The sequence below is a fragment of the Lepisosteus platostomus genome, chromosome 24, assembly GCF_059453375.1.
Source record: "Lepisosteus platostomus isolate fLepPlt1 chromosome 24, fLepPlt1.hap1, whole genome shotgun sequence".
Classification (NCBI taxonomy): domain Eukaryota; kingdom Metazoa; phylum Chordata; class Actinopteri; order Semionotiformes; family Lepisosteidae; genus Lepisosteus; species Lepisosteus platostomus.
Window position 1 is genome coordinate 4093433 of NC_142634.1, and position 27915 is coordinate 4121347.

Consider the following 27915-nt stretch of genomic DNA (forward strand, 5'->3'; position numbering starts at 1 on the left):
GGGCTCAAGTACACCCCCAAGGGGCAGGGGGCTCTTGTACACCCTAGAGGGGTAGGGGGCTGTTGTTTACCCCAGGGGCAGGGGGTGCTCGTACACCCCCTGGGGCAGGGGGCTGTTGTGGCGTCTGCAGGGCTCACACACACACACACAAGTGCGAAAGAGTTAATGAGCACAGAGGCTTCCCTGCCCTGCTGTAACTCGAGAACCCCGGCTGACAGCTAAACGGTAAAAAGCTAGAATGTACACTTACGAGTTACCCCCCCCACACTCACACACCCACCCACACCCCACAATGCACCGCTCCCCCCCCCCAGTGCCCACACCTGCGGATCCCGCGTCCGCCTGCGTCGGTGCTGCCCCGTGGGCGGCTGTGGGACCTGCTACCCCCCAACTCCCCCTGACACGGGGGGAAAGCGGGAGGGGGTCGGATTTATAATATCTGGATGAGTGGAGTCCGAAACGCGCGCAGCCCCGCGGTCGGGCTGGAGCGGGGTCTTTAAAAACAACAGCCCCTCTGGTCCCTAAAATCCAGTTTCTATTCTCTGCATCGGCGGTGCATTTGGCTGAGAGCGTTAACCGTAGAAACGGCTTTTATTCGCCAACTATTTCACACCCCCGTCTCTATTATCATCATTATTACTGTTATTATTATTATTACTAGCGGGTCACTCGGAGGAGCCGAATCCCTGCGAGCTCGCAATCCCGGCGGCGCTCCGAGCTGTGTGTCGCGCTGCCTCTGTGGGAGGGGGCATCCGCGCTGGAAAAACAGGCCTGGGAATCGCGCGGGGGGGAGGAGACGGAGGCCGGGATGGAGGGGAGAGACGAGCCCGGAGCCGGCGGCCGTGTCCAGGCGCTGGCTACCGGAGAGTCCGACCCGCGCCGCCTCGCCCCCCTCTCTCAACCCCCCCGGCTGGTGCGCGGAAAACACAGCGCTTTCCGAGTGCCCCCCCCTCCCCTACCCCCCTCCCGGCTGGTCCGCCCCCCCCGAAACAAAGGTCAAAGTTCACAGGAAGCTGGGGGGCTGCCATTTTTTCCTCCCTGCAAACATTTTTTTTTAGATGCAAAAGAGACGCGAGCAGGGCTAAGGTGTCGGAGGGTGCGTGTGCCGTGTGTTTTTAAAAAGAGAAATTCGCCGGATTTCTCCGCGAGTTGGGTCGGTTTTTTTTCCTCCTCTCTTTCTTTTAAATTTCCCACTTCTGCTCCTGCGTTTCCCCCCTCGAAGCGCCGAGATACGTCGCTCTTGAATGAAGGCAACATGGACAGGATAGCGGAGCAGCCGTGGAGCTCGTCGTACACGTATCAGGTGAGCAAGCACAGCGCCGAGATGCTCCACAACCTCAACGTGCAGCGCCGCACCGGAGGCCGCTTCTGCGACGTTCTGCTGCGGGTCGGCGAGGAGAGCTTCCCCGCGCACAAAGCGGTGCTGGCGGCGTGCAGCGAGTACTTCGAGTCGGTGTTCAGCTGTCAGGCGGAAGGGGACGGGGAGACGAAGGAGTTGGAGATGCACACGATCAGCCCCAAAGTTTTCAAAGACATCCTGGACTTCGCCTACACGTCCAAGATCGTGGTGCGGCTGGAGTGCTTCCCCGAGCTCATGACGGCCGCCAAGTTCCTGCTCATGCGCTCGGTGATCGAGATCTGCCAGGAGGTCATCAAGCAGTCCAACGTGCAGATCCTGGTGCCGCCGGCCCGCGGCGACCTGGCGCTCTTCCGGACCGGCGGGCCCGAGCTGGGCTACCCCCTGGACATGTCCAACGGCGCGGGGCTGGTGGCCAACGGCTCGGTGTTCGGGGGCGGCGGGCCGGCGCACGAGGTGGACGGGGGCGGCCGAGCGGGCGGCCAGCAGGTCATGCCCTCCCTGCAGACGGTGGACCGGCTGCCCGTGGGCGGCCCCGAGCTGGCCGGGAACCCCTTCCAGGGCGGGGGCGGCGCCCAGCCCGGGGTCGGGGGCAAGCGGGGCCGGGGGCGCCCCAAGAAGGTGCCGGCGATGGACCCCCTGCTCTTCGGCGGCGCCGGCGTGCCCAAGGACCTGGGCATCTTCCCCTGCGGGCTGTGCGGGAAGATCTTCACGGACGCCGCGCGGCTCCGGCAGCACGAGGCGCAGCACGGGGGCGCCCCGGCGGGGGGGGCGGCGGGAGGGGGCGCCCCCGGCCTGGCGGCCCCGCCCCCGGCCGGCCTGCTGGAGAACGGGCTGGGGCTGCACGGCGCCGGCCCGGCGGACTCGGCCCGCAAGCGGGAGCGGACCCGGCGCCACGTGGGCTGCGACGTCTGCGGGAAGGTGTTCCGGGACGTGTACCACCTGAACCGGCACAAGCTGTCCCACTCCGGGGAGAAGCCCTACGCCTGCCCCGTGTGCGGCCTGCGCTTCAAGCGCAAGGACCGCATGTCCTACCACGTGCGCTCGCACGACGGCTCCGTCGGCAAGCCCTACGTCTGCCAGAGCTGCGGCAAGGGCTTCTCCAGGTGAGTCCGGGGGGGGCCGCCCCGCAGGGGGGCGCGTCGGGCTCCTGCCCCGCAAGGGGAGCGCCGGGCGGGACTCCTCCGGGCTGGGGACAGGGGTCCACCCCTGCACACCCCAGAGGGGCGGCGCCACGGAGCCCCGCTGCTGCAGCTGAGGCCCGGCCCGGTGCGCCCGCGCGGGCTCGTGGTTCGGGCGGTCGGTGATGCCCGGGGGGTGGGTTCCTGGGAGCTGGGAGCCGGGTGGAAGGTCCTGCCCTTCTCACCCGGGCTGGGGGTCTCGGGGGGGGTTGCGCCGCTCTGTCGAGAGGGTCCGGGTTGGGTCTCGTGTCAGGGTGGCTGCTGGCTGTGCCGAGGCCGGCGAGAGGGGGGTGCCCCGGAGTGGGGCTCCTGCCTTCGTTCCGTGTGGGTGACGCCAAGGGGCCCGGTCCTCTCAAGAGCGAGGCCCGGAGTTCCCTCCCTGACCTCCCCTGCACAGTTAACCCCAACGATTATTTTCCTGGAGTGGGGGGGGGGGTCTGATCCACTCGGAACCAGGGCTGCCGTTGCCCCAGTTCCAGAACCGGGACCCCCCGGCTCTCGTTCGCTTCGGAAGTGTTGCTGCTTTGCCCTTCCTGGAGCGTCTCCGCCCGGCTGTGTCCCAGGCCCACTCGGGGAATGGGGATCCCGGGTCCCGGTCTGGTTTGGGGAACGGGGATGGATCCCGGGCGTCAGGTCCGGTTTGGGGAAGGGGGGGGCCGGGGTCCTGGCCTGGTGTGGGGAAGAGTGGCGGAGCTGTCGAGCAGACGAGGGGAGGCGCCTGTAACCCTGTGCTCCTGTGTCCGACTCTCTGTTTAGGCCGGACCACCTGAACGGGCACATCAAGCAGGTGCACACGTCTGAGAGGCCGCACAAGTGCCAGGTGAGCGCGGACACGCCCTGCCAGCTGCGCCCTCCTTCCCGCGGGTCATCGAGCCGCGTCCCCCTCCCGCTGTCTGAGGGGCGTCTGCAGCAGCTCCTCCTTAGAAATGGGAAACTTTTGGAAATGTTGCTTCTGCAGGACTTCCGTTAATAATGATACAATAATAAACTATATTCTCTATTTACTTTATTTTATTTAGCAGCTTTAGACGTAACTTCTCAAAGAGGAAAAGAGGTAGCGGAATTAATCCAGTGAAAAAGAACACTCTACCTGAGTTTCAGTTGTTAATGTGTTGTACTGTTATACTGCTGTTACGAATCGCTCATAGAGAGTCAGGAAGTAGCAGTTCCAGGTATGTAGCTCCTTTCCCAGAGAGCTGTGTGGACAGACAGACAGACACAGGGCCCCCCAGCTGTGTGGACAGACACAGACGGACGGACGGACAGACACAGGGTCCCCCAGCTGTGTGGACAGACACAGACAGACAGACGGACGGACGGACAGACACAGGGTCCCCCAGCTGTGCAGACGGACAGACACAGGGTCCCCCAGCTGTGCAGGTGGACAGACAGAAAGACAGACACAGGGTCCCCCAGCTGTGTAGATGGACAGACAGACAGACACAGGGTCCCCACAGCTGTGTAGACGGACAGACAGACAGACACAGGGTCCCCACAGCTGTGCAGACGGACAGTCATAAACTGAGGGGACCCCACAAATGTGCAGATGGACAAAGACTGGGTCTCCCCAGCTTTGGGTTGGATCTGGTTCGGTTGGGGCAGTTTCAACGCGGTACAGGGGTAGTTTCCCCAGGCAGTGCTTATTGCCCTAGACTGGAGTGTACACGTCAGGCGCAGGCTGTACTCTGAGCACACGAGCTCTCCGGTCAAGCTGCTGCAGAGCCTGGGCTCAGCACAAGGTTACAGGGAGAGCGCGTCTGCAGGCTGGCTGTGACAGAAACTCGAGCTGGCTGTCGCTGACTTGTCCTGGGGAGCTCGCGCAGAGCCGGAGGGCCCGCGTCTGTGTGTGCTGGGGGGGGGGGCTGTGAGCCCAGAGCCGCTGTAATCCTGCAGGGACACAAAATGGTTTCCAAGGCTGAGTGGATTGCAGGAGGAAAAGGAGGGGTGGAGGGGTGGGGGGGAGGGACACTGTTGTTGTTGTTGTGGGGGGGGTGAGACGGGAGGGAGAGGCCAGAGTCAGAGCCGCAGGGAGGGTGTAACTGTGTGTGTGTGGCGGTGGGGGCTGGACAGTTTCTGCATGTTGCTAGGAGAGGGGAGGGGGAACAGGGGAGGGAGGTAGTGTGCAGAGGCCAGAGCTGGGGGGTGGAGTATCCGTGTGTGTAGGTGCTTTTACAGCAGGGGGGGGGGGAGTGGTGGTTAAGGGTTGTGTGTCTGGAACCATTTCAGTGCAGTTGCAGTGCAGCGTGGGTGTGTCCCGCTGGCTGTCCATTAAGACACGCTGACATCACCCCGGCTGGCGGGGGGGCCGGGGGGGGTGGGCTGCAGTGCTCGCCGGTTCCAGGCACACGTGCGCGCTCACACGCTCCGCGCGGCCATACCTGGCCGCGCAGGTGGCGTCCGACACAACCGGAGGGACAGCGCGGTAGCACTGTGGGTCACGCAGGGCCTGACGCAGATGCTGCCCCATCACTGCCGACCGGCTGCTCATTGGGGAGCTATGATTGTAAACCTGTATCTTCTGCAGCACAGAGAAGAAGGATTGGAGTCTTTTAAACATGTTCGTAGATTTCTGTTATAACTTTATCTCTATAGTAGGAGGAGGAGAGACAGTGTGAGGTGTTTGCTTTGAAAGGCGCTATATAAAAACCCTATGATCCTGTATACCTGCCTGGCGTGGATGTAACAAAAGCCCGGGCTGGACTTTCGGCTCTGTGGACCAGTTCTCTGCACTGTTGTACTAGAACACCTCGATCCTTCCAGCTGATCCGCCCCAGGAAGTCTCCTCTGCCGGAAGCTGTAATTAATTAATTGGTGCAGCTGAAGATCAGTGAGGTGGCCCACAGCCTTCTGCTCTTGTGGAGGGAATAAAGACCTGCGTTCTGGCGCGGTGTGGGGGGGTCGCAGGAGAGACTCCGGCTCTGGGAGGAAGGGGTTATATGTGTTGACATGGAGAGTGAGGGAGGAGGAGGAGGAGGCAGGGGTGAGTGGGACAGAAGTGGGGGGGGGGGTAGGGCGGAGCAGATAAAAGGGCAGCATGTGATAGTTACCATGGTGACCGCTCTGTTTAGAGCAGGGCAGCTTGTACCACTGAGAGTCCTTAAAGGCACAGTGCACCTCCTGCCCTACAGAGGGAGAAAAGGCAAATAATACTCCCAAGTATCCTTGTGCCCTCAGCTCTCAGTTTACTGTCTCTTTGCAATTCACAGCTGGTGTGCAGAACATGTAGTATAAGTGTCAGGACACAATGCAATGTGAATGGCTCAGGTGTGCAGTATAAGACCAGGTACACAGTGCAGTGTGAAAAGCTCTGGTGTGCGGTATAAGACCAGGTACACAGTGCAGTGTGAATAGCTCAGGTGTGCGGTATAAGACCAGGTACACAGAGCAGTGTGAAAAGCTCACGTGTGCAGTATAAGACCAGGTACACAGAGCAGTGTGAGAAGCTCACGTGTGCAGTATAAGACCAGGTACACAGCAGTGTGAATAGCTCTGGTGTGCAGTATAAGTGTCAGGACACAATGCAATGTGAATAGCTCAGGTGTGCAATATAAGACCAGGTACACAGAGCAGTGTGAATAGCTCAGGTGTGTGGTATAAGACCAGGTACACGGATCAGTGTGAATAGCTCAGGTGTGCGGTATAAGACCAGGTACACAGTGCAGTGTGAAAAGCTGACGTGTGGAGTATAAGACCAGGTACACAGTGCAGTGTGAAAAGCTGACGTGTGGAGTATAAGACCAGGTACACAGAGCAGTGTGAATAGCTCAGGTGTATAGTATAAGACCAGGTACACAGAGCAGTGTGAATAGCTCAGGTGTACAGTATAAGACCAGGTACACAGTGCAGTGTGAAAAGCTGACGTGTGGAGTATAAGACCAGGTACACAGTGCAGTGTGAATAGCTCAGGTGTGCAGTATAAGACCAGGTACACAGAGCAGTGTGAGTAGCTCAGGTGTGCAGTATAAGAGCAGGTTCACAGAGCAGTGTGAATAGCTCAGGTGTGCAGTATAAGACCAGGTACACAGAGCAGTGTGAATAGCTCAGGTGTATAGTATAAGACCAGGTACACAGTGCAGTGTGAATAGCTCAGGTGTGCAGTATAAGACCAGGTACACAGAGCAGTGTGAAAAGCTCACGTGTGCAGTATAAGACCAGGTACACAGAGCAGTGTGAAAAGCTCACGTGTGCAGTATAAGACCAGGTACACAGCAGTGTGAATAGCTCTGGTGTGCAGTATAAGTGTCAGGACACAATGCAATGTGAATAGCTCAGGTGTGCAATATAAGACCAGGTACACGGATCAGTGTGAATAGCTCAGGTGTGCGGCATAAGACCAGGTACACAGTGCAGTGTGAAAAGCTGACGTGTGGAGTATAAGACCAGGTACACAGTGCAGTGTGAAAAGCTGACGTGTGGAGTATAAGACCAGGTACACAGCAGTGTGAATAGCTCTGGTGTGCAGTATAAGTGTCAGGACACAATGCAATGTGAATAGCTCAGGTGTGCAGTATAAGACCAGGTACACAGAGCAGTGTGAATAGCTCAGGTGTGCGGTATAAGACCAGGTACACAGCAGTGTGAATAGCTCTGGTGTGCAGTATAAGTGTCAGGACACAATGCAATGTGAATAGCTCAGGTGTGCAGTATAAGACCAGGTACACAGAGCAGTGTGAATAGCTCAGGTGTGTGGTATAAGACCAGGTACACGGATCAGTGTGAATAGCTCAGGTGTGCGGTATAAGACCAGGTACACAGTGCAGTGTGAAAAGCTGACGTGTGGAGTATAAGACCAGGTACACAGTGCAGTGTGAAAAGCTGACGTGTGGAGTATAAGACCAGGTACACAGAGCAGTGTGAATAGCTCAGGTGTATAGTATAAGACCAGGTACACAGAGCAGTGTGAATAGCTCAGGTGTACAGTATAAGACCAGGTACACAGTGCAGTGTGAAAAGCTGACGTGTGGAGTATAAGACCAGGTACACAGTGCAGTGTGAATAGTTTAGGTGTGCAGTATAAGACCAGGTACACAGAGCAGTGTGAATAGCTTAGGTGTGCGGTATAAGACCAGGTACACAGAGCAGTGTGAATAGCTCAGGTGTGCAGTATAAGACCAGGTACACAGAGCAGTGTGAGTAGCTCAGGTGTGCAGTATAAGAGCAGGTTCACAGAGCAGTGTGAATAGCTCAGGTGTGCAGTATAAGACCAGGTACACAGAGCAGTGTGAATAGCTCAGGTGTGTGGTATAAGACCAGGTACACAGAGCAGTGTGAATAGCTCAGGTGTACAGTATAAGACCAGGTACACAGAGCAGTGTGAATAGCTCAGGTGTATAGTATAAGACCAGGTACACAGTGCAGTGTGAATAGCTCAGGTGTGCAGTATAAGACCAGGTACACAGAGCAGTGTGAATAGCTTAGGTGTGCGGTATAAGACCAGGTACACAGAGCAGTGTGAATAGCTCAGGTGTGCGGTATAAGCCCAGGTACACAGAGCAGTGTGAATAGCTCAGGTGTGCAGTATAAGACCAGGTACACCGAGCAGTGTGAATAGCTCAGGTGTACGGTATAAGACCAGGTACACAGAGCAGTGTGAATAGCTCAGGTGTACGGTATAAGACCAGGTACACAGAGCACTGTGAATAGCTCAGGTGTGCAGTATAAGACCAGGTACACAGCAGTGTGAGTAGCTCAGGTGTGCGGTATAAGAGCAGGTTCACAGAGCAGTGTGAATAGCTCAGGTGTGCAGTATAAGACCAGGTACACAGATCAGTGTGAATAGCTCAGGTGTGCAGTATAAGACCAGGTACACAGAGCAGTGTGAATAGCTCAGGTGTGCAATATAAGACCAGGTACACAGAGCAGTGTGAATAGCTCAGGTGTGCGGTATAAGACCAGGTTCACAGAGCAGTGTGAATAGCTCAGGTGTGCGGTATAAGACCAGGTACACAGAGCAGTGTGAATAGCTCAGGTGTGCGGTATAAGACCAGGTACACAGATCAGTGTGAATAGCTCAGGTGTGCAGTATAAGACCAGGTACACAGAGCAGTGTGAATAGCTCAGGTGTGCAGTATAAGACCAGGTACACAGAGCAGTGTGAATAGCTCAGGTGTGTGGTATAAGACCAGGTACACAGAGCAGTGTGAATAGCTCAGGTGTGCGGTATAAGACCAGGTACACAGAGCAGTGTGAATAGCTCAGGTGTGCGGGATAAGACCAGGTACACAGAGCAGTGTGAATAGCTCAGGTGTGCAGTATAAGACCAGGTACACAGAGCAGTGTGAATAGCTCAGGTGTGCGGTATAAGACCAGGTACACAGAGCAGTGTTAATAGCTCAGGTGTGCGGTATAAGACCAGGTACACAGAGCAGTGTGAATAGCTCAGGTGTGCAGTATAAGACCAGGTACACAGAGCAGTGTGAATAGCTCAGGTGTGCAGTATAAGACCAGGTTCACAGAGCAGTGTGAATAGCTCAGGTGTGCAGTATAAGACCAGGTACACAGAGCAGTGTGAATAGCTCAGGTGTGCGGTATAAGACCAGGTACACAGAGCAGTGTGAATAGCTCAGGTGTGCAGTATAAGACCAGGTACACCGAGCAGTGTGAATAGCTCAGGTGTGCGGTATAAGACCAGGTACACAGAGCAGTGTGAATAGCTCAGGTGTGCGGTATAAGACCAGGTACACAGAGCAGTGTGAATAGCTCAGGTGTGCGGTATAAGACCAGGTACATAGAGCAGTGTGAATAGCTCAGGTGTGCAGTATAAGACCAGGTACACAGAGCAGTGTGAATAGCTCAGGTGTGCGGTATAAGACCAGGTACACAGAGCAGTGTGAATCGCTCAGGTGTACAGTATAAGACCAGGTTCACAGAGCAGTGTGAATAGCTCAGGTGTGCAGTATAAGACCAGGTACACAGAGCAGTGTGAATAGCTCAGGTGTGCGGCATAAGACCAGGTACACAATGCAATATAGATCTTGACAAATTATTCTGATTCTTTCTCTCGAAGACCTGCAATGCCTCATTCGCCACTAGGGACCGACTGCGGTCTCACCTGGCCTGTCACGAGGACAAGATCCCCTGCCAGGTGTGTGGCAAGTACCTGCGAGCAGCGTACATGACTGACCACCTGAAGAAGCACAGCGAGGGACCACACAACTACTGCAGCATCTGTAATAAAGGTACCACACCCATTGACAGCACACACACACACACACCCATCTCCCTGTGACACAGGAAACACACCCACTGACAACACACACACCTCCCTGTGACACAAGAAACACACCCACTGACAACACACACACACACCCATCTCCCTGTGACACAGGAAACACACCCACTGACAACACACACACACACCTCCCTGTGAAACAGGAAACACACCCATTGACAACACACACACACACACCTCCCTGTGACACAGGAAACACACCCATTGACAACACACACACACACACCTCCCTGTGACACAGGAAACACACCCACTGACAACACACACACACACCTCCCTGTGAAACAGGAAACACACCCACTGACAACACACACACACACACCTCCCTGTGAAACAGGAAACACACCCACTGACAACACACACACACACACACACACACACACACACCTCCCTGTGACACAGGAAACACACCCACTGACAACACACACACACCTCCCTGTGACACAGGAAACACACCCACTGACAACACACACACAGACCTCCCTGTGACACAGGAAACACACCCACTGACAACACACACACACACACCTCCCTGTGACACAGGAAACACACCCACTGACAACACACACACACACCTCCCTGTGAAACAGGAAACACACCCACTGACAACACACACACACACCTCCCTGTGACACAGGAAACACACCCACTGACAACACACACACACCTCCCTGTGACACAGGAAACACACCCACTGACAACACACACACACACCTCCCTGTGAAACAGGAAACACACCCACTGACAACACACACACACACCTCCCTGTGACACAGGAAACACACCCACTGACAACACACACACACACCTCCCAGTGACACAGGAAACACACCCACTGACAACACACACACACACCTCCCTGTGACACAGGAAACACACCCACTGACAACACACACACACACCTCCCTGTGACACAGGAAACACACCCACTGACAACACACACACACACCTCCCAGTGACACAGGAAACACACCCACTGACAGCACACACACACACCCATCTCCCTGTGACACAGGAAACACACCCACTGACAACACACACACCCATCTCCCTGTGACACAGGAAACACACCCACTGACAACACACACACACACCTCCCTGTGAAACAGGAAACACACCCATTGACAACACACACACACACACCTCCCTGTGACACAGGAAACACACCCACTGACAACACACACACACACACCTCCCTGTGAAACAGGAAACACACCCACTGACAACACACACACACACACACACACACACACACCTCCCTGTGACACAGGAAACACACCCACTGACAACACACACACCTCCCTGTGACACAGGAAACACACCCATTGACAACACACACACACACACCTCCCTGTGACACAGGAAACACACCCACTGACAACACACACACACACCTCCCTGTGAAACAGGAAACACACCCACTGACAACACACACACACACACCTCCCTGTGAAACAGGAAACACACCCACTGACAACACACACACACACACACACACACACACCTCCCTGTGACACAGGAAACACACCCACTGACAACACACACACAGACCTCCCTGTGACACAGGAAACACACCCACTGACAACACACACACACACACCTCCCTGTGACACAGGAAACACACCCACTGACAACACACACACACACCTCCCTGTGAAACAGGAAACACACCCACTGACAACACACACACACACCTCCCAGTGACACAGGAAACACACCCACTGACAGCACACACACACACCCATCTCCCTGTGACACAGGAAACACACCCACTGACAACACACACACCCATCTCCCTGTGACACAGGAAACACACCCACTGACAACACACACACACACCTCCCTGTGAAACAGGAAACACACCCACTGACAACACACACACACACCTCCCTGTGACACAGGAAACACACCCACTGACAACACACACACACCTCCCTGTGACACAGGAAACACACCCACTGACAACACACACACACACCTCCCTGTGAAACAGGAAACACACCCACTGACAACACACACACACACCTCCCTGTGACACAGGAAACACACCCACTGACAACACACACACACACCTCCCTGTGACACAGGAAACACACCCACTGACAACACACACACACACCTCCCAGTGACACAGGAAACACACCCACTGACAGCACACACACACACCCATCTCCCTGTGACACAGGAAACACACCCACTGACAACACACACACCCATCTCCCTGTGACACAGGAAACACACCCACTGACAACACACACACACACCTCCCTGTGAAACAGGAAACACACCCATTGACAACACACACACACACACCTCCCTGTGACACAGGAAACACACCCACTGACAACACACACACACACACCTCCCTGTGAAACAGGAAACACACCCACTGACAACACACACACACACACACACACACCTCCCTGTGACACAGGAAACACACCCACTGACAACACACACACCTCCCTGTGACACAAGAAACACACCCACTGACAACACACACACACACCTCCCAGTGACACAGGAAACACACCCACTGACAACACACACACACACACCTCCCTGTGAAACAGGAAACACACCCACTGACAACACACACACACCTCCCTGTGACACAGGAAACACACCCACTGACAACACACACACACACCTCCCTGTGAAACAGGAAACACACCCACTGACAACACACACACACACCTCCCTGTGACACAGGAAACACACCCACTGACAACACACACACACACCTCCCAGTGACACAGGAAACACACCCACTGACAACACACACACACACCTCCCTGTGAAACAGGAAACACACCCACTGACAACACACACACACACCTCCCTGTGACACAGGAAACACACCCACTGACAACACACACACACACCTCCCAGTGACACAGGAAACACACCCACTGACAACACACACACACACCTCCCTGTGACACAGGAAACACACCCACTGACAACACACACACACACCTCCCTGTGACACAGGAAACACACCCACTGACAACACACACACACACCTCCCAGTGACACAGGAAACACACCCACTGACAGCACACACACACACCCATCTCCCTGTGACACAGGAAACACACCCACTGACAACACACACACCCATCTCCCTGTGACACAGGAAACACACCCACTGACAACACACACACACACCTCCCTGTGAAACAGGAAACACACCCATTGACAACACACACACACACACACCTCCCTGTGACACAGGAAACACACCCACTGACAACACACACACACACACCTCCCTGTGAAACAGGAAACACACCCACTGACAACACACACACACACACACACACACACACCTCCCTGTGACACAGGAAACACACCCACTGACAACACACACACCTCCCTGTGACACAGGAAACACACCCATTGACAAAACACACACACACACACCTCCCTGTGACACAGGAAACACACCCACTGACAACACACACACACACCTCCCTGTGAAACAGGAAACACACCCACTGACAACACACACACACACACCTCCCTGTGAAACAGGAAACACACCCACTGACAACACACACACACACACACACACACACACCTCCCTGTGACACAGGAAACACACCCACTGACAACACACACACAGACCTCCCTGTGACACAGGAAACACACCCACTGACAACACACACACACACACCTCCCTGTGACACAGGAAACACACCCACTGACAACACACACACACACCTCCCTGTGAAACAGGAAACACACCCACTGACAACACACACACACACCTCCCTGTGACACAGGAAACACACCCACTGACAACACACACACACACCTCCCTGTGACACAGGAAACACACCCACTGACAACACACACACACACCTCCCAGTGACACAGGAAACACACCCACTGACAGCACACACACACACCCATCTCCCTGTGACACAGGAAACACACCCACTGACAACACACACACCCATCTCCCTGTGACACAGGAAACACACCCACTGACAACACACACACACACCTCCCTGTGAAACAGGAAACACACCCATTGACAACACACACACACACACCTCCCTGTGACACAGGAAACACACCCACTGACAACACACACACACACACCTCCCTGTGAAACAGGAAACACACCCACTGACAACACACACACACACACACACACACACACCTCCCTGTGACACAGGAAACACACCCACTGACAACACACACACCTCCCTGTGACACAAGAAACACACCCACTGACAACACACACACACACCTCCCAGTGACACAGGAAACACACCCACTGACAACACACACACACACACCTCCCTGTGAAACAGGAAACACACCCACTGACAACACACACACACCTCCCAGTGACACAGGAAACACACCCACTGACAACACACACACCCATCTCCCTGTGACACAGGAAACACACCCACTGACAACACACACACACACCTCCCTGTGAAACAGGAAACACACCCATTGACAACACACACACACACACCTCCCTGTGACACAGGAAACACACCCACTGACAACACACACACACCTCCCAGTGAAACAGGAAACACACCCGCTGACAATACACACACACACCTCCCTGTGTCACAGGAAACACACCCACTGACAACACACACACACCTCCCTGTGACACAGGAAACATATCCACTAAAAACACACACACCTCCCAGTGACACAGGAAACACACCAGCTGACAACACACACACACACACCTCCCTGTGAAACAGGAAACACACCCGCTGACAACACACACACACCTCCCAGTGACACAGGAAACACACCCACTGACAACACACACACACACACCTCCCTGTGACACAGGAAACACACCCACTGACAACACACACACACACACCTCCCTGTGACACAGGAAACACACCCACTGACAACACACACACACACACCTTCCTGTGACACAGGAAACACACCCACTGACAACACACACACACACACACACACACACACCTCCCTGTGACACAGGAAACACACCCACTGACAACACACACACACCTCCCAGTGACACAGGAAATACACCCACTGACAACACACACACACCTCCCAGTGAAACAGGAAACACACCCACTGACAACACACACACACCTCCCTGTGACACAGGAAACATATCCACTAAAAACACAAACACACACCTCCCTGTGACACAGGAAACACACCCACTGACAACACACACACACCTCCCAGTGACACAGGAAACACACCCACTGACAACACACACACACCTCCCAGTGACACAGGAAACACACCCGCCGACAACACACACACACACACACACACACACACACACACACCTCCCTGTGACACAGGAGACACACCAGCTGACAACACACACACACACCTCCCCGTGACACTGGAAATACACCCACTGACAACACACACACACCTCCCTGTGACACAGGAAACATATCCACTAAAAACACACACACCTCCCTGTGAAACAGGAAACATATCCACTAAAAACACACACACACCTCCCTCTGAAACAGGAAACACATCCACTAAAAACACACACCTCCCTGTGACACAGGAAACACACCCACTGACAACACACACACACACCTCCCTGTGACACAGGAAACACACCCATTGACAACACACACACACACACCTCCCTGTGACACAGGAAACACACCCACTGACAACACACACACACACACCTCCCTGTGACACAGGAAACACACCCACTGACAACACACACACACACACCTCCCTGTGACACAGGAAACACACCCACTGACAACACACACACACACCTCCCTGTGACACAGGAAACACACCCATTGACAACACACACACCCATCTCCCTGTGACACAGGAAACACACCCACTGACAACACACACACACCTCCCTGTGACACAGGAAACACACCCATTGACAACACACACACACACACCTCCCTGTGACACAGGAAACACACCCACTGACAACACACACACACACCTCCCTGTGACACAGGAAACACACCCATTGACAACACACACACACACACCTCCCTGTGACACAGGAAACACACCCATTGACAACACACACACACCTCCCTGTGACACAGGAAACACACCCACTGACAACACACACACACACACCTCCCTGTGACACAGGAAACACACCCACTGACAACACACACACACACACCTCCCTGTGACACAGGAAACACACCCACTGACAACACACACACACACCTCCCTGTGACACAGGAAACACACCCACTGACAACACACACACACACCTCCCTGTGACACAGGAAACACACCCATTGACAACACACACACCCATCTCCCTGTGACACAGGAAACACACCCACTGACAACACACACACACCTCCCTGTGACACAGGAAACACACCCATTGACAACACACACACACACACCTCCCTGTGACACAGGAAACACACCCACTGACAACACACACACACACCTCCCTGTGACACAGGAAACACACCCACTGACAACACACACACACCTCCCAGTGAAACAGGAAACACACCCGCTGACAATACACACACACACCTCCCTGTGACACAGGAAACACACCCACTGACAACACACACACACCTCCCTGTGACACAGGAAACATATCCACTAAAAACACACACACCTCCCAGTGACACAGGAAACACACCAGCTGACAACACACACACACACACCTCCCTGTGAAACAGGAAACACACCCGCTGACAACACACACACACCTCCCAGTGACACAGGAAACACACCCACTGACAACACACACACACACACCTCCCTGTGACACAGGAAACACACCCACTGACAACACACACACACACCTCCCTGTGACACAGGAAACACACCAGCTGACAACACACACACACCTCCCAGTGACACAGGAAACACACCCACTGACAACACACACACACCTCCCTGTGAAACAGGAAACACACCCACTGACAACACACACACACACCCATCTCCCTGTGACACAGGAAACACACCCACTGACAACACACACACACACCTCCCTGTGACACAGGAAACACACCCACTGACAACACACACACACCTCCCTGTGACACAGGAAACACACCCACTGACAACACACACACACCTCCCTGTGACACAGGAAACACACCCACTGACAACACACACACACACCTCCCAGTGACACAGGAAACACACCCACTGACAACACACACACACCTCCCTGTGACACAGGAAACACACCAGCTGACAACACACACACACCTCCCTGTGACACAGGAAACACACCAGCTGACAACACACACACACACCTCCCTGTGACACAGGAAACACACCCACTGACACACACACACACACACACACACACACACACACACACACACACACCTCCCTGTGACACAGGAAACACACCCACTGACAACACACACACACACACCTCCCTGTGAAACAGGAAACACACCCACTGACAACACACACACACCTCCCTGTGACACAGGAAACACACCCACTGACAACACACACACACCTCCCTGTGACACAGGAAACACACCCACTGACAACACACACACACACCTCCCTGTGAAACAGGAAACACACCCACTGACAACACACACACACACACCTCCCTGTGAAACAGGAAACACACCCACTGACAACACACACACACACACCTCCCTGTGACACAGGAAACACACCCACTGACAACACACACACACACCCATCTCCCTGTGACACAGGAAACACACCCACTGACAACACACACACACACCCATCTCCCTGTGACACAGGAAACACACCAGCTGACAACACACACACACCTCCCTGTGAAACAGGAAACACACCCACTGACAACACACACCTCCCTGTGACACAGGAAACACACCCACTGACAACACACACACACACCTCCCTGTGAAACAGGAAACACACCCACTGACAACACACACACACACCCATCTCCCTGTGACACAGGAAACACACCCACTGACAACACACACACACCTCCCTGTGAAACAGGAAACACACCCACTGACAACACACACACACACCCATCTCCCTGTGACACAGGAAACACACCCACTGACAACACACACACACCTCCCTGTGAAACAGGAAACACACCCACTGACAACACACACACACACCCATCTCCCTGTGACACAGGAAACACACCCACTGACAACACACACACACACCTCCCTGTGAAACAGGAAACACACCCACTGACAACACACACACACACCCATCTCCCTGTGACACAGGAAACACACCCACTGACAACACACACACACACACACACCTCCCTGTGACACAGGAAACACACCCACTGACAACACACACACACACCTCCCAGTGAAACAGGAAACACACCCACTGACAACACACACACACCTCCCTGTGAAACAGGAAACACACCCACTGACAACACACACACACACACAAACACACACCTCCCTGTGACACAGGAAACACACCCACTGACAACACACACACACACCTCCCAGTGAGACAGGAAACACACCCACTGACAACACACATACACCTCCCTGTGACACAGGAAACACACCAGCTGACAACACACACACACCTCCCAGTGACACAGGAAACACACCCACTGACAACACACACACACCTCCCTGTGACACAGGAAACACACCCACTGACAACACACACACACACCTCCCTGTGACACAGGAAACACACCCACTGACAACACACACACACACCTCCCAGTGACACAGGAAACACACCCACTGACAACACACACACACACCTCCCTGTGAAACAGGAAACACACCCACTGAGAACACACACACACACCTCCCCGTGACACAGGAAACACACCCACTGACAACACACACACACACCTCCCTGTGACACAGGAAACACACCCACTGACAACACACACACACACACCTCCCTGTGACACAGGAAACGTGCACGCATGTACCCACGCACCCACACTTCCCCACCAGCCTGTGACCTCATTTGTTTTCTGGAATGATTTCTGTTCCCCGCTTGAGTCGCAGCTCAAGCCTGGTGCGGGAGATGAGGACAGGGGGAACTGTAGCGCGCACGAGTGTCTTCAGAGTAACCCCACACTGTCCTGAGCTGGGACCGGAGCTGTGAGGTGGGAGTTGTGCTGTGGCGGTGTCTCAGGAGAGCTGGGCGCTGGACGGAGGGAGTCCGAACCAGGAATTTGGGGGTTCAGTCCTCGGTTCCGCGAGAGATAGAGGTCTGAGGTCTGCGTGTCCTGCTTTCTCCTGAGCCCAGTGTCTCTGCGACTGGCTCTTGATTTGTAGCAGAGCCCGATGGGAGTCTCCCAGCTGGACGGTTTCAGCTTTGGACTCTGGGGCCGGCCGGGGGCCGGGGGCCAGGGGCCACAGTGCCGGTCCCACTGCTGACGGGGGCTGGCTCAGGTGGGGCAGGCTGTGTGCTGTCTGTGTTTTCCAGGGGGCGTGGAGGGGGCTGCTGTGGCGCGGACACCCCTCTTGCGCCCCGACTCTCTCCCTGTCCTCTCCCCTGCCTCTGCTCCTGCACCTCCGTGCGCCAGGCTCTCCCTCCTGGACTCCTCTCCCTGCCTCTCCCGTCTCTTGCCCCTCCGGCCTCTGGGAGGCTGGCGGTGTGAAATCTCGCTCTCCCGCTGTCTCCTGCTCTAGGTTTCTCCACCGCCTCCTACCTTAAGGTGCACGTAAAAACGCACCACGGGCCCGCGCTGGCGGCCGCTGGCCCGCAGCCCTTCCCCGAGCCCCGCGAGGAGCCGCCCGGCGGGGGCGCGGCCCTCCCCGCGGGACGCCCGTGCGCAGTCGAAGGCAAGCAGCCGCGCGGCGTCGCTGTGTCTCGTGTGCATCCGCTCGGCTCCGCCGCTTGTAGAGAGAGAGAGCGTTGCATCAGCCCGGCTCGAACCCGCAGCCGGATCCGCTCCGGGCTTTACTGGGGAGAGGCCGGGTTTCCGCGCAGCGGGAGTGATCCATGAAGGAGCGAAAGGGCAGCGGGGGGAGAGGGGGGGGGGTGATCGATCAGGGTCCAGCTGAGGAAGGTGCAGGCAGGATGGAGCGGGTTGGATCGCCATGGTGATGCCACGTTTATCCCGCCTGCACCGGAGCCCAGCTCCTCGCAGTAAAGCCGCAAGCGGAGCAGACTGCCGGAGCCCGGGAAGCTCGGTGTCGCCCCCCCCCGTGTGCCAACGGCCCGCGTGGGGAAGCCAGTCCGCTCCTCCGGCCGCCGGGCTGGGGGGCTGGAACGTGGGGCGAGGCCGTGTGGGGGGGTCCGGTGCTGTTCCAGCACGAGAAGGCGTGTGGCTGCTTGCAAGAGCTTTTGCAACCAGGAGCCTCCTTTCTTTCCGCTGCTGTTGTCTGTCCCCCCCCTCCTCTCCCATCTGCCCGGTGCTCCATGTGCATGCCCGCCGCGCCTCATCGCCCCGCTTCTAGTGGGGGGGGGGGGCGCCCCTCTGTCGCTGCCCGCATGGCGCTGCCCTCCCCGCACGCTGCTCCTCCCACGCCCAGCTGGGGGCGTCGGGGCCGCCAGCGTCGCTCTGTGCAGCATGTCCATCCGCAGGGAGGGGAAGCTGTTCCGTGTGTGTGTCCGTGTGTGTCCGTGTGTGTCCGTGTGTGTCCGTGTGTGTCCGTGTGTTTTGGATTTAATGGATCTTTTTCAAAATATTATTGCCATTGAGACCAGCAGCCTCTGAGTATCTCCGGGGGGGGAAGCAGTGTGGGGGTGTCTCGCTGGGAGATCGTGGGAGCAAAGGGGGGGTGTGAGGGGTTGGGGTCCTGATGGCGCAGGAGGAGGCCCAGAACTTCAAGATCCAGGAAGGAGAGGGGGGGAGGGGGGGGCACCGCCTGGATCTGTTCCGCGAGGTGGGCTTGAGCGCTGGGAGACGGCGGGCGGCACGCTCGGGCGTCCCCCCGATCTGGAGCTTCTTCGTCCTCCTCGAGAGGGCCGCCGGGGGCCCCTGAGCTGCGCGCTGTGGGCAGCGGGGGCGGCCGTCCGCCAGGGGGGCGGAGCCGCAGCCCCGGCCCCTCACCTGTGCAGCATGTCCCGCCCTGTCTGCCTGTACCTGTTCCTGTCGCCTTCCTCACCTCCATCAGCTCCCGTAGCATGTGGGGGTCCTCAGCCCGTATCTGTGCGTGTTTGTGTGTGTGTGCACGTGGACGCGAGCAGGAGTCGGTAGGCGACTTTGTGCGTTCCTTTGCCTATAACCGCAAAAGCGTGACGTGCATCAGCAGAAAGAGCTGAGCTGGGAGTCATGCAGTCGTGGCCGATGCAGACACCAGGTGGGGAGGTTTGAGCTCAGGGGGGTAAATAAACACACTGACCTTCTCCTCTCTCTGCTCCAGCCCCTGGGCGGCCGGAGCTGTCGGTTTGCCTGCTGGAAATGCTTCTCCTGCTGCACAGGGCGGGGAGGGTCGTCTCCAGCGCTGAAGCTGGCCCGTCCTGGCGCGATCTGCACGCTAGGGGTTTGCCTCGGCCGCGCAGTTTGGTTTTGCTGAATTGGAGGCAGCTGAGCCACACGTGTGTTCGCTGCGGAACGGGCGCCCCGGCCCGACTGGGTGGCGGGGACCGGCTCTGGAGACGGACCCCGCTGTGACTCGCGCAGCTGCTCGGGGGCAGGGGCAGCACCGGACTGGGAAACGTGACGCAGCTGGCGCTGTATTCGCGGGCCGGGCCGGGCCGGCTCCGCGAAGCCCCGGCATTGTCAGGGAGACACGTGGAGCGTCGAGCAGGTGGTCCCTGTCCCAGGAGACGAACAGGGGAGAGTCCCACCAGGACCAAGCGAGGCTGGGCGCCAAACACCCCGCTCCGCGGTCCGGTCCAGACCAGTGGCTCTGAAAGAGAGATTGTCCTGCACAGCAGTCTGCTGATTCTGAATGGAAGAGTATCCCACACAGCAGTCCGGACCGGTGGTTCTGAATGGGAGAGCACCACACACAGCAGTCCGGACCAGTGGTTCTGAATGGGAGAGCACCACACACAGCAGTCCAGACCAGTGGTTCTGAATGGGAGAGCACCAGACACAGCAGTCCGGACCGGTGGTTCTGAATGGGAGAGCACCACACACAGCAGTCCAGACCGGTGGTTCTGAATGGGAGAGCACCACACACAGCAGTCCGGACCGGTGGTTCTGAATGAGATGCCACCCTTCACAGCGGCCTGGACTGGTGGTTCTGAAAAGGAGGACGCCACACGCAGAGATCCAGACCGGTTGAACATCACACACAGCGGTCCAGAACTCAAACGTGGACCGGTGAGAAAGTGGACCAGCCAGGAGGTGCCGCAGCTTCACGAGGGGGCGGGACCTGCCCGCAGGCCCGCGCGCAGCCCGAATGACCCGGGCCAGCTCCCGGTTCTGGGGGCAGGAACCGATTGTCAGAGTGGACTCCGGGCCCGTCCCAGCTCGTCGTTTCAGGCGTATTTTGCAAGGTTTCGTGATCCCGAGCGCTGTGTCTCGCTGTCGGGGGGGGGGTTTGACCTGTAGGGGGTTGGAGGTCGGGGGTCGGGGGTCAGGGGTCAGGGGCTGGGAACCCTGTCAGACAGAAGGGAGATCGAAAACGAAAGAAAAAATAGAGGGAGCAAAAGGAGGCCGGGAACCCCAGTGTGAAGCATTAACTTTACATCAGTGGCGAGCGGAGCGGAGCGCGCACTGGTCTGCTGGCTTGGCAGTAATGAGAAAAAGTTCCATTGCCTCTGTGATGTTGTCGGGGTCACCGCGCGCAGGGGCCAGCCGGGCGGCTCGGGGCTCCCCGGCGCGTCGGCGGCCCCCCCCCGAGCGGCGCAGGCTGCGCCGGGCCTGGTGTAAAGTTAATGTTCTGCTGTTGTCGTTCTTATCTCTCCTTCCCGGCCTCCTTCCCCCTGTTTCTTCTTCTCTCCCGTGTCGATGTCTGCAGACCTGTGCGCCAGTCGCCGGCTGCTGGTCGGTCTCCCCGAGGCGGACGGGCGTCTCCGCGGCCTGCCCGCGCCGCCGGCGCTGCCCGCCTGCGCCCCCTCCCTGGGCCTGCAGCCCGAGCTGCTCCTGGCCAAGCCGGGGGCTCCGTACTTCTGGGAGTGCCGGGCGGCCGGCGTGCCCGGGTTCGCCTTGCTGGGGCAGGGCGCAGGTCAGTACGTCCGAGCGGCCGCGGGGGGTGGGGGCGAGAGCTGGGGGCCGGCGGAGGAGGAGGAGGAGGAGCGGAGACGGGCCCGGGGGGGCCGCAGTCCCAGCTGCGGCGGGCTCTCGGCTCGGGTCGGGTTCTGCCGCGGTCCGGCTCTGTCCGCTCTCCTGCTCTCCTGCCCAGGAGTGGCTCGTTTCGTTTGGGGATCGGCAGGCCTGCTCCCCATCCCCACGTGCAGCTGTGGGGGTGCGCACGTCTCCCCCCCCGCCCCCCGCCTCCCCGAAACCTCGCGCTGCCTCCATCGGCTCCCCCGTCCCTCCCGGTTTGTCCCGAGTCTTCTGAATCCCGGCGGGGACGAGGGTGTGGGAGGCGTGGCGGAGCAGGAGAGACACCCCGATCTCCCCGATCCTGCCTGCCCCGCAGTCTCTCGTTTGTGACCTCTGATGTCCGCGTGTCCGTCTTGCATCGCCTCCCCCCCCGAGCGTCCTGCTCCTCTGTTTGACGCCTGTGTGTCTTTGCCACCTGATCCGCAGTCCGTCGCCCCGGTGCGCCCGCAGTGGCAGGCCTGAGCCAGCAGAGGGCAGCAGAGGCGCCCTGACGTCAGGAAAGGGGTTCGTGTTGTGGGGGTGCCCGGAGACGGCTCTGTCCTCCCTGGGGTGCGAGGGGCAGTGCTGGGTGGTGTCGGGGACCCCCCCGGCCCTGCGCTCCTGACCTCCCCTCCCCTCTGTCTGCTCCCTCTCCAGACGGCCAGGAGGAGGTGACCAAGTGCCCGCACCAGGACTCCCAGGAGAGCTCGGACGCCTCGTTCGGAGAGCTGTCGGACGGCGGGGACCTGAAGCAGCACAAGGCGGAGGAGGAGGGGCTGGGCTTCGGCTGCGGGGGCGGGCCGGGGGCCGGGGGGGGCGCCCCCAAGCTCCGGCCCGACGGCGACAAGAAGCACACCTGCACGGAGTGCGGCCACGCCTTCCGCTCCAAGTCGTACCTCAGCAAGCACATGCAGAAGGCGCACGTGGGGCCCCAGAAGGGGCTGGTGGGGGCCCCGGGGCCCCTGGGCGACCTGGCCCCCGCCCTGAGCTCCCCCTTCTCCCCGCAGCAGAACATGTCCCTCCTGGAGTCCTTCGGCTTCCAGATCGTGCAGTCGGCCTTCGCGTCGTCGCTGGCAGACCCCGAGGCGGGGCACAGCGGACTGGGCCTGGGGGGCAAGTGATTCCCCTCCCGGGGCTGGGGGAGGGGAGAGGGGGGCCCGGGCAGTCCAGCCCAGTCCAACTTGGGGGGTCCTGCGCTCCGGCCCGGTCGTTCGGAACCCTCCCCGCCGTGTCCTGCTGCTCCGCGGCGCTGGCGGAGGGGGTCCGGTCCGCGTGAGACCGCCGGGAGGCTGAAGAGCAGTCCGGTCGAGCAGCGGCAGTGGCGCCTCGGACCCCAGTTTGTGGTGGGATCGGGGAGGCCTGGTGGGAACGAGGCTGGCGGTCCTGCTGCTCTGCCCGGACCGATCGGATCCGCTCGGTCCAGCTCTCCGGCCCTGCAGGGTGCTCGCTGTCCCAGACTGCCGGGATGACGTCTTTTCTATCCACACGGGAGAAACGTGCAGCGTGCACCCCAAACTGTGTTCTCTTTTGGGTTCTTTTTGTAATATTAACGCACCCTCGTCAGCTGACATTCTTACGGCGGACTGCTCTGCCCCACGCCCTGTTCGCTGACTGGCTCTGTCTCCCCTGAGTGTCCTCCCTGTCTGCGGTTCGAGGGCGGTGATCTTTCGAGCTCACGTCTGCATTGTGCGTTCTTCTTCCATTTGCATTTCCCTGAAGGAGCTGAAACACGTTTCAAGCTGGGGTGTAGAGTGCTGAGAGGGTCTGGCTAGTGCTGAGATGGAAACGGGGGTCTGCTCCAGTCAGCCAGTGGTGTTGTCACCTCCTGATCAAGCTCTGCTCTGCGCTGCTGCTGCAGCGACTGCATGTGTGTCTCCTGTACTGCTGGTGCAGCCGGTCCAGGAGAGTCTGCAGGGGCTCGCTTCTGCCTGAGCACCATCCTCAGTGACCACAGGGTCCAGCGCAGTGGACAGTACATGGGCTCCATCAGGACTCGTTAGAGCAGTGACCACAGGGTCCAGCGCAGTGGACAGGACATGGGCTCCATCAGGACTCGTTAGAGCAGTGACCACAGGGTCCAGCGCAGTGGACAGGACATGGGCTCCATCAGGACGTGTTAGAGCAGTGACCACAGGGTCCAGCGCAGTGGACAGGACATGGGCTCCATCAGGAGGTGTTAGAGCAGTGACCACAGGGTCAGCAGCACAGTGGACAGGACATGGGCTCCATCAGGAGGTGTTAGAGCAGTGACCACAGGGTCCAGCACAGTGGACAGGACATGGGCTCCATCAGGACGTGTTAGAGCAGTGACCACAGGATCCAGCGCAGTGGACAGTACATGGGCTCCATCAGGAGGTGTTAGAGCAGTGACCACAGGGTCCAGCGCAGTGGACAGGACATGGGCTCCATCAGGAGGTGTTAGAGCAGTGACCCAGAGTCCAGCACAGTGGACAGTACATGGGCTTAGTGTGAGCTGCAGGGCCTGCCATAGACGGTGATGATCATATGGGCGTTCTTTGTTCATGCTTTTCCTCTGTGTTGTGAGCAAACCTGCAGAGACCATGTGAGGTTGAAACATGTCAAAAAAAATATTTGATCTTCTCACCCAAAGCCCTGTGCTTCCAGGCTCCGTGTCTGCCGAAGAGCAGCAGTGTGCTTGTGATGTCTAATTAACAGTATCTGAATAAGAGGTTTAAAAGCCCAAATGAACACCTGAAGTACTGCCTTATGATGACGTCATCTGAGAAATTCAGCCTTTAGAGCAGGTGAGGTATTCTGAACTCCCAGAGCCCGTGCTGTTCGATTCCAGACAAGATCTGTAGCCCCTGGTCTCGGCGTCTGAGCAAGAGTCCTGCAGCTCCCAGTCACATCCGGAGAGGATCGCCCTGCTGTGCACCTGGATTCAGACGACTCTGTAAAACCGGGAGTGGATCCGAGGGCTTGTGGGACTCCCCGCCTGGGCCTGTGTCAGTGGAGGCCCGAGCACGAGGGTGTTTCCCATGAACCAGTGTAGGTTCTGTAAATAAGACGCATTTACTGGATTTTGTCGTTGGCCCTTTTAAACTCCGTACAGCCTGTAGTTCCTATAAGCAGCATCACCGATTAATCTGGTTTTTAGGGGTTTTGCCTTGAGGGCGGTCTGTGTGGGCGCGAGTGCTGAGGTCTTTCTGCAGCCCCCATGGGTGGTGCTGTGTGGGAGGGCTCCCCGGATGTCTGTATGTAAAGGACAGGTATAATGTCATTTTATTTTGTGTTTAGACAGGTTAGTCAGTCACTAAGGAAAGGTGTGAGCATTCCTTTTTTTTAATTTATAGCGTTTTGCAACTGTTGATATCAAGTTACTTATTTCTTTTGAACTATACAGTATGTATATAGGTATTCTGTACAGAAAACTCTTTATCTTTCTCTCCTGCCATGGGGCTGTACAGGGGCCTCTGAGCCCTGGGTTGGTAGGGCTGTGGCCTGGCCGCAGTTCTGTTCTGTCTCGCAGGCCCGGTCCGGGCTGTCCGGATCCAGTCGGTTCCGCCGTGGCCGAGCGCACGCACCCTGCGCGCCGGCAGCACGCGGAGGAAAATCATTCTGATTCGGGTCTGTCCCCGGCAGAGGGGATCTCGGGGCTCGGCTCTGTCAGAGCTGTGGGTCTGGGGCGGGGCGGGGCGGGTCCTGTGTGTGAGAGAGAGAGGGGCCGGTCCTTTCCCACCAGGCCATATCCCCGGCCCCTCCAGCCCCGGAGCCGGGGGTTCAGGTCCCGGCAGCCGTGGTATCGAAATGTGACGCCCCCCTGCGCAGGTCCGGTGGAGAGCCGGGTCGGATGAGGGCTCTTGGTTCACCGAACCCGGAAGTGAAAGGGTGGCAGCCTGGGGCCATCAGGGCTCCTGCCGCAGGCCCGGGGCAGCTGGGGGTGGAGTCCGCTGGGTCTGCTTCGTCTCCTGCGGGTTCAGACCGCTCCAGTCTGCTAGTGGAGAGAGGGCGTGTGTCTGGACCAGTGGAGAGAGGGGGTGTGTCTGGACCAGTGGAGAGAGGGGGCTACTGGAGAGAGGGCATGTGTCTGGACCAGTGGAGAGAGAGGGTGTGTCTGGACCAGTGGAGAGAGGGGGTGTGTCTGGACCAGTGGAGAGAGAGGGTGTGTCTGGACCAGTGGAGAGAGGGGGCTACTGGAGAGAGGGCATGTGTCTGGACCAGTGGAGAGAGGGCATGTGTCTGGACCAGTGGAGAGAGAGGGGGTGTGTCTAGACCAGTGGAGAGAGGGGGTGTGTCTGGACCAGTGGAGAGAGAGGAGGGGGCTAGCTGATGTGTGGTGAGCGTTCTGGCGCACTATGGCTGCTGTTGCATCACCTTACCTGGAAAGAGCTTTGAGTGGAGTGTCCAGAAAACTGCTTTATAAGTGTAAGCAATTATTATTATTATTATTATTATTATTATTATTATTATTACTGAAGAGAGGGCGTGTGTCTGGACAAGTGGAGAGAGTAGGGGAGGGGCCTGGGGAGAGAGGAGGTGTGTCTGGACGAGTGGGGGAGGAGGGTAAAGGGGAGAGGGGAGGGGCCAGTGGGGAGAGGAGGAGGGGCCAGTGGGGAGAGGAGGAGGGTAAAGGGGGGAGGGGAGGGGCCAGTGGAGACGGAGTGCCTTCCTCTCGCTGGCTGTGCTGAGCGCAGTGAGGGAGGAGAATTGGAACAGTCTAGATGAGAGAGGAACGGCCATGCATCTCTCTCTCACACACAATATGTACATCTAGAAATGCTGAAGATTATTTATCTGACTTCTAGTCAATGGTTATTCCTCTTAACCTTTGCTTTTTACTTCTTTCTGTTAAAGCTCTTGTTTTCTTGCTTTTGATTCTTTTTGGATATATTGGAAATATATGCATAACTTTTTCTATAGGTGGGTTGTCGGTTTTGTACACTGTTTTGAGTCAATGGTCTCTGTAAATTTGATGTACAGAGATGCGTTTAATAAAGAGGTGTTAATCTGGGCTCTGTCTGTGTGGTTCTGGGAGCAGGAGATG

General features: G+C 57.2%; 1 protein-coding gene across 8 annotated transcripts; it reads left to right on the top strand.

Moving 5' to 3' along the window:
* The first annotated feature begins 301 nt into the window (after window positions 1–301).
* Window positions 302–27882, top strand: patz1 (POZ/BTB and AT hook containing zinc finger 1). 8 transcript variants are annotated; one of them, XR_015929744.1, is made up of 8 exons: window positions 303–2463; window positions 3295–3358; window positions 9545–9716; window positions 19396–19548; window positions 22624–22830; window positions 23568–26979; window positions 27058–27133; window positions 27190–27882. XR_015929744.1 is itself a non-coding variant. In XM_088617888.1 (7 exons), the coding sequence occupies exons 1-6, from the start codon at window positions 809–811 to the stop codon at window positions 23420–23422; spliced, it is 2316 nt and encodes a 771-aa protein (XP_088474014.1). In that variant the 5' UTR covers window positions 302–808; the 3' UTR covers window positions 23423–23435; window positions 23568–23687. The 8 variants fall into 8 exon arrangements, 4 of the variants coding, with proteins under 4 accessions (XP_088474014.1, XP_088474011.1, XP_088474012.1 ...); XM_088617888.1 differs by lacking the exons at window positions 27058–27133; window positions 27190–27882 and adding an exon at window positions 23358–23435 and having other exon boundaries at window positions 302–2463; window positions 23568–23687; XR_015929741.1 differs by having other exon boundaries at window positions 23568–27133.
* Window positions 27883–27915: the final 33 nt, after the last annotated feature.

Coding starts and splice junctions, on each gene's coding strand:
- patz1 (XM_088617885.1), top strand. CDS start 809: ATGGAGGGGAGAGACGAGCCCGGAGCCGGCGGCCGTGTCCAGGCGCTG. Junction 2,464..3,294: donor TGCGGCAAGGGCTTCTCCAG/GTGAGTCCGGGG, acceptor CTCTCTGTTTAG/GCCGGACCACCTGAACGGGC. Junction 3,359..9,544: donor AGAGGCCGCACAAGTGCCAG/GTGAGCGCGGAC, acceptor TTTCTCTCGAAG/ACCTGCAATGCCTCATTCGC.